Below are 8,347 nucleotides of genomic sequence, written 5' to 3' on the forward strand. Positions count from 1 at the left end.
TTTTAATGTGTGCAATAAAGTATTTCTTCTTCTTTTTCTGTTTTTTTAACCGACTTCCAAAAAGGAGGAGGTTCTACGTTCGGCTGTATGTATGTTTTTTTTTTTTTTTTTTTTTTTTTATGTATGTCCAGCGATAATTCCGTCAATTATAGACCGATTTTGAAAATTCTTTTTTTGTTTTGTAGGGTTTACTTCCAGGGTGGTCCCATTTTTTTCATGTCAGGATCTGATGATGGCATCCTGGAGAAATTGAGGGGAACTTTCGAAACTTGTAGAGACGGCTAGTACGTTTGTTAGTGTTTCCATAAGGTATTTTAAACCACTACAACTTTATGAAGGTTTGGAGTTGGTCTGATGATGGAGCCGAAACACAGACGATGGAACTCGTCAAGGATTTACAGCCGTGACCTTTTGTTTGGGCTTGATTAATTTGTATTGGTGAGTACTTTCCACCTATATGGGTTGTGACTGTATTAAGGGTCTGGTGATGAAGACGAGGGACAGTGAAGAGAACTCCTCGACGGTTCACAGTAGCTACTTTGTGTTTGGACTTGATAAATTTGTATTGATGAGAACTTTCCACCTAGATGGATTGCGACTGTATTAAGGGTCTGGTGATGAAGACGAAGCACAGTGAAGAGAACTTCTCGACGGCTCACAGTAGCTACCTTGTGTTTGGACTTGATAATTTTGTATTGATAAGAACTTTCCACTTAGATAGGTTGTGACTGTACACACGCAGTGGGTATGCTAACACTAAAAATAAAAAAAATAAAAATTTTAATAAAAAAAATTTAACCGACTTCCAACTCAAAAAATAACATTAACTAAAAAGCAAAAAATAATTTCCTACCTATGTGCTACCTTCTGATCAGTTTGAAGGCGGTGCCAAGCCAGTGTCGTGTTTTAATTAAAGCTGTTTCTGGAATAACCACAGAAATTTTGTAGTTTAAACGTATTTAATTAAAACATCACTGGCTTGGCACCGCCTTCAAACTGATCAGAAGGTAGCACATAGGTAGGAAATTATTTTTTGCTTTTTAGTTAATGTTATTTTTTGAGTTGGAAGTCGGTTAAATTTTTTTTATTAAAATTTTTTTGCTTAGAGCTCAATGATGTCAACATTTCGAATGATTTGTAGGCTCAAAATTTGTGGTTAGATGCATGGTTGTCCTGGAGGATGAACCATTTTACCACTTTTTTATTTATTTAACTTTCATAATCGTACCTACAAGGTTATTAATTTATGAATTTGGTTTAAATTGACATAATTAAGTTGATGTAAACTTTGGAGACGTTTACTAAAACACTGCGCCAGTTTTTGTATCTACGTGCCGTACAAAATAAATTCTTATCTATAGAAGGAGCTTACTGTCCTAAAATTTCATAACTGTTACCATAACGGTTTTTCTTGGTCAGTGTTGAGTCATGCGATCAAAATATCAACTATTGCGCGATGTAATTGTAATATTTTATTGAGTGTGTCATCTATATCTCTAAAAATTTATAAAAAATAAAAATGAAGTTTAGCGTAACAAAGTAATTACATACATTGTTTATAATGAATTTCCGCAACACTTGTAAAGCAACAATCTCAAGAAGTTTCAGTCTAATATTTTTTTTTGCGTTATAATTGGTAGATCCGCTTGAAGCGGAAAGAAAAATGGGATCTATCAACAAATAGAATTTATACGTCAGTGACACAAAATCAATTCTAAGAATTAGTAAGTCAAATAAGTATTTCTGACCATATTTAATTTCTACCACATATATTTCGTTTGTCTCTATGCATAATTGAAATATTTTAATTCATACTATTGATAAATTATTTCTAATGGTCAGTGAATTTTGCTAGTGAAAGTTATGTGAATTGTTGATTGCACTCAATGATGTAATACCATTTATTTAATTAGCAGTTTGTTGAATATTCTCAGAATGCGTGTCTCGAATTCATATCAACAACCTCAGTACCTACGACCTCATTTCGCTGGCGGTCACTAATAACTTTTTAGGACACCGAACTTAACACTTAATTGAATTCATCTGTTATGATTAAATACATTAGGACAACAGATAACTATTTAACCTCGAAGTAAGCGTAGCCTGTTTTTTTGGGTCCTAAGATATCTGATTTTATCATTTACCTTATACTACACAATATAAATACTAATATATATAATGTATAAACTCACCTAGACACCGGAAAACACCCATGCTCATCTCACAAATATTTTTCAGTTGTGGAAATCGAACTCACGGCCATGGTCGTGAATGCAGGGTCACTACCCACTGCGCCACGCGGATTTCAATTGTAATTTGCCGATTGTGATTCAAGTGCAAGCTCGGTAGTGCTTTGTTAATTTTTTTTCAAAACCAAACGTAGGTGTTGTCAATTGTAGATTTTATAGTTCTCGAGACTCATCATTTTGTACTAAGAATACTTACCAAGTGATAGTGAAATCCCGGAAGTTTAAAACATGCTTATCTCTATTTATAATTTAGATTAAGTACAACACATTTCAATTTTTGATAATGCTAGTTCCGTATAACAACTATTTACGAGTAAGTGTTAACAAAATAATTTATTAAAATAGGATGACTTAAGACAATGCTTACTCTAAACTTATTAAATAGGAATGCATATAAAAATAATTTGATGTTTTAACGGATATAAGTACTAAATAATAAAATTACAAATATGGCTTATGACATCTTACACAGAGTGGTCTTAATGCAAACTCTACAGAATAAATTGAATTTAATTAAAATTAAACCAACAATTTTTATACAACTAGCGGACGCCTGCGTCTTCGTCCGCGTGGAATTCTGTATTTCACAAATCCCGCGGGAACCAAGGATTTTTCCGGGATGATAAGTATGTGTAAATAAAGAGTAAAACACACAAAACTGTCGCCTTTATAATATTAGTATGATCACTGATCACACGACCTAATTTAAATTTTAAATACACACTTTTATTTTTTTAATTGTTTTTAAAAAGGACAAGATTATATATTTGGCTGATTTATGTATTTTTATAAATAATAAAGCCTTTTGTATGTGAGCTAAGAGCTGATTATTATTGTTTTGGTTGTGCCGTTAAAAAATTATAAAAGGGAGAAGGGCATGATGTTCTATTTCAAATGTCATAAAATTAAACAGTAAAAGGTTTTTAGGTAAACACGGAAATATAAGACAGTAAATAGATAAACATCAATAAATTATAACAGTAAATCATTAAACGTGTGATAAATTAAGTTCGTGTGCAGATATTTCAAACGTTTTCAAAGGTAGAGTCCGAATTAATGCGATCTGGCAATAACTGTGTATCATTGAAGACGCGGAAGCACGAGCGACCTTCGCTTTAAAAGAAAAAGTCACGTAGCAACCGATCGTTTTGGAAACACAATCGGTTTGATAGAAATTTTTAATCAACGGAACGAAATTTAACTACCAACGCTAAATTTATTTCAGAAAATGCATTTTAACACTAGCTAATATTACACGAGTAGTCATTGATGTAGATGTATATTATTCGAGTTGCGACTAGTTTAAAATTTACTTATTGAAGAAACAAACAACTTTGCTGCTTCATTGACTACATGGCTAGTTGAATATGATTAGTTCGTTCGTTATTTGCCGCTAAAATTTTCTATAATTTATATTTATTTATTGGAAATGCCAACATAACATTGAACATAAATCGGTTACAAAATTCTGAGACTATTGCAGCCATCTTTTACAGGCATTTACAGGTTAAAAACTTAAAGCATAAGATTAAACTGTACGTAAATCTAATAAAATTTAGGAACAATTTACAATAATAATAAAAATTAAAATGTCAAATCAAGAACTTTTACAATAATAATTATAATGTCAAAATCAAGTATGTCATAAATTAAGTTTAAGAAAGGGATTCCAATAGTAGGTACTTAGATTATAAATTAAAGTAGCAATTGTGGTCGAACGCTATTTCTAATAAGATCAAAATATGAACCGTTTGACCCGAATGTCGTGTTGGCATAGATAACAAAGAAAAATAAAATACAAGTCCGTGCCTACCAAATATAAAAATCATAGATCATAATATTATACCCAGAACTTTCTATAGCTAAAATATCTACTTCGAACGTTATGATTGTTTATCCAAATCATTGTAGGTACGCTGAAATACACCATTTGGCATTGATAATAATACGCAATAATTAGCGTTATAAAATTAAAGGTAGTAGATTCACGGTACAGGCCGCGGCCCCCAATGTAGGTCTAGCGTTATTCTGGTCAAGGTCTGAACCTCGCTCCGTAGAACTAGGTTCTAACATCCACATAAAACCAGATAGATATGTACTCTTCCTTTTTTAAATAAAGTCAACAGGAAAATAAACAAATACACTTACTTAGTTATGTATTTTAATGTTATTATCTCTACATCATTTTGGTAGCTACAATTTTTGATTCGTAAAATAACCTATAAACCTAATTTAAACAACAATTTATTATTTTCCTGTAAAAATATTTTTACACAGTTTTGTTATTTATAATATAAGTTATTTATAATTATAAGCTAAAGTTAAAGGAAACATATTTCTCCGGAAAAACCTTCAGTGCCTTGTATTTTTGTATTTACCTCATAAAATATGTAAAACTCAGTAATAGTAGGCATTACGCGTGTTTTATAATTTATATCATTAATAATAAAACTCTCTGGACAATTAATGACATATAAACATATAAAGCATGTACCTATTGATATAAACGTTGTTTATTCTAATACACGTGTAGGTACTTTTTTATCTTAGTTTTATCCACTTGTCCTGTTTTCAGTAGTTGCCATTTAAAGATTTCCTTTGTCAAAAAGGCCGACATCGCATACCATCTTTTTTATATTTATTTCTGTTTTATATGTTACCTTGTATGCAATAAAGTGATTCTTCTTCTTCTTAGAGATTACATCTCCTCTTTTCCTCACGCTTTCCTTTCTCAATTGTCCAGTTGTTAATTAATATACGTGCAATAAAGCTGACGCCTAATAGTGATTAGGTACTTAGGTCATTTTCTCGTCATTAAGGACATTGCAAAATTGTAATATTTGTCAAGAGATTTCCAAATACTTAAATAGATATTTTGAATAAATACCTACTCAAGTTTACGTAAGTAGATATATAAGTAAGTTCGCTAAATAACCTCTATGATAGTACGAAATAGTGGTTCAATGATAACATCGCAAGAAGCCAAGGCATCTCGGATTCAAATGCCAGGCAGATAAATTAGCTTGAAAAGAATTTTTATGGGTAAGGGTATTTAAAATTCATATGATAAAACACAGACATGATAATAGAACAAGTACGACTAATACGAGCCTAGGATACCGGTAGGAGTACAAAGTACAATGTAGTAGAGCCCATAGTGAGCTACACGAAGCCGCTGGATAAGTACATGCATCTCAAGACAGTGCTGTTTGAATGTCCTCACAAGAGAGCTATTTTAAACACACACCTTCTAGAGGTGTGTAAGATGAAGCAAGATTGACTAGGGATCTTCTCGGTAAGCGTGCTTCAACATAGACCACATTAATGCTTTCCATCAGGCTTAAATTGTAGTCAAGCGCAAGCTCATATTGCATTAAAAAAGCTATGTCTAACAGTGGATGTCCATCGGTTAAAAATAACGATGATGATGAGAGGCCATGGAGCATTTACGTTACCATGGTCTATTTAATGTTTTCTGTTTAATAGTTTATCCTCCTCAGAACATAATTCTTTTTAAAATTCAAGGTTATAAGTAATATTATGTTTCTATAGGAATACGATCCTAAAATTTCTTACTTAGTATACTTAATTGATAGATAAAACAAGTTTATTAATCGAGGTAGGATAGCAATGTTAAAATAAACACATTCTGTTAGTAACACAAACAAATAAAGCAATTGTTTATCTATTAATAAGATACTTACGATAAGGCAAACCGGTCAAAGGCTACTCTACCAAGATTATAACAAATAAAATTGATTATAACCTTTTAAGCAAAACGGATTCCCATTTTAAAACATTTTCGTAAGTAAGTATACTCATAAACGTAACGTGATAAATTTGAATATACATCAAGGATTTTCCCGCTTGGAAATGATAATAGAGCTTCACAAATACATAACGTAAGTACTTAAATTGGACAACTCGTCGAATTGGCAGAACTTTACAAAAACAAGAAAATCAACATGTTTACGTTCATGATTTGATTACGGTAGATCAAACAATGTTAATAATTTCATTGCTTGATAGAGAACAGATTACGTGATAATTATCCTTTTTAATTGACTTAATCCTACTTTTATTACAGGGACAAACTTAATAACGACTTTCTAGACATGACACACTTGATTTCACATATTCGTGGTTGAATACGTACGTGCTAAAAAATAGTTACATGTGTACGAGTATCTGTACAAAAAATAAAATCACGCCTCATTCCCGTAGGAGTAGGACTTAGGAGTAGACCACGTACTTTCACTTGCTACGATTTTCGCATATCTCCATTGCTTATCTCTCCTATGAAAGGATTGATGAAAAAGGAAGTTCTCATCAATCCTTTCATACAACTAATATTGCCATTGACCTCAATTGGTAAATCTAAAAGTACATTTAAATATTTTCGATTGTTTTAATTTGTGCGACTATTATTGTTTTGTGCGTAAAAGTAATATCGTATTTTAACTTAGTATGGGTGGAAACTCTGAACCAAGAGTGACGATATTGTTTATTATTAAAACAGCATCAAAATTCGTTTAGTGATTTAAAAGATCTAATCATGCAGAGGGACGGCAGGAAGCTACTTTCTAGTTTGTTTTATTAGGTAGGTACCTACTATAATACGTTAGATAAAATTTTAAATTATTATATCTCTACCCAAACGTATTATAACCTTAAGTTTCAAGGTTTAAGCCCATAAGGCAATTTAAACCACCGTTTATTTAACAAATTATTTACGTTTTATTAGTTACGAAAAATTTAAATAAATGTCAACTTACCATATCCTATTTCATGACGAACGGTGTCAGCGTTCACTATGACCGGCGTTTCCTTGAAAACTTTAACATCTTCTTCCTTTGCTTCAGTCGCTTGTGTTGGTACATCGACGAAATATTCTTCAAAGTTGTTTTCGTTGAAAAAGTTGAAATCTATAGCGGCTCTCTTCATGGTAGGAGTAGCGCTACTTGCGACATCAACTTCAAATTGTAGCATTTTGGCGGGAGACATGACTTCCGCGACGGGTGACGGCTTAACGAAAACATCGTCAATATTTTTTGTTAGCGATAACTTTAGCAAATTGGGCGTTTTGGTAGCACTTCCTTTTGAATCTTCAGACCGTTTGGGGGTATCAAATATGATAGGCGATGTAGGGTTTGTTGGTGTTAGAGTTTTGTCAACCTCTAAAGGAGTATTGCAAGGGGTTTGCGGTTCAGTGACCATATTGTGTGTTATGTTATCTATAGATGGATCTCTGTCTCCTATTGTAACGTTTTCTCCGACTACTGATATATAATCTAAGCTCATACGAAATGTGTCATCTGGTAAATCCAAGCTTTCAGACATATAGAGCTGGTTAGAGCTCGAAGATGCGCTACTTGTTGCATCTGCATTATCTTTTATATTCATTTGAGCAGACTCCATTTTAGTATATAATATGAATCATCAAATATACCATACCTATAACAAGTTGTCGTTAAAATTCAGTGATACTCAACCATACTCATAATATTTTCATTAAACAGAATGTCCGTATCTAGACTTCTAGGTACCGTGCGCGCCCTTGAAATTATCTACCTAATCGATAAGCGCAAGAATTTCACATCACTGCTCAATCCATACACACATGCGCACAATATCCTTTGTATGTGTGTATCTGTGAGCTGTCAAACTTGTTTCGGCGGGTGGGTTTTAGATGCAAGCATTAAATGGTAACAAAAAAAATAGAGTACAAACATCGATATTTCCGCCGATAATTTCCAATTGGAGTCCGTTTTACGAGAGGCAACACGTTTCTAAGCATGAAAACATAAACGCGCTATACTTCTGTCTATAAATAGCAATATTATCGTCACTGGCACTGATTTTCCCCGCTCTTTTTAGTTCATTCACAAACACAGTAGTACGTAGCAGGTATTCATAAATATATGCTTATTGCCGTCAACAGCACAAAAGATTACTCTCACAGTGTGTTTATTTAATGCGTAAATGTGGTTAATCTACGTTTTAAATGCGAGATGCGGCACCCTACGCGTTTCACGAGACAACTATTTGACGTACTAATGTCAACAAACAAACGACTGGCGTCGAGCAAGTAGGTTTCT

General features: G+C 32.8%; 1 protein-coding gene across 1 annotated transcript in view; it reads right to left on the reverse strand.

Moving 5' to 3' along the window:
* Nucleotides 1–8,298, reverse strand: part of LOC112046081 (ribosomal protein S6 kinase alpha-5) — a 128,884-nt gene extending 120,586 nt beyond the window's left edge. Inside the window, exon 1 of the mRNA XM_052886708.1 lies at nt 7,025–8,298. Within this exon, the coding sequence (XP_052742668.1) occupies nt 7,025–7,667 (643 nt within the window). The 5' untranslated portion in view covers nt 7,668–8,298. The remainder of the gene's footprint in view (nt 1–7,024) is intronic.
* Nucleotides 8,299–8,347: the final 49 nt, after the last annotated feature.

Source organism: Bicyclus anynana, chromosome 18, assembly GCF_947172395.1.
Source record: "Bicyclus anynana chromosome 18, ilBicAnyn1.1, whole genome shotgun sequence".
In the NCBI taxonomy this organism is placed as follows: Eukaryota; Metazoa; Arthropoda; class Insecta; order Lepidoptera; family Nymphalidae; genus Bicyclus; species Bicyclus anynana.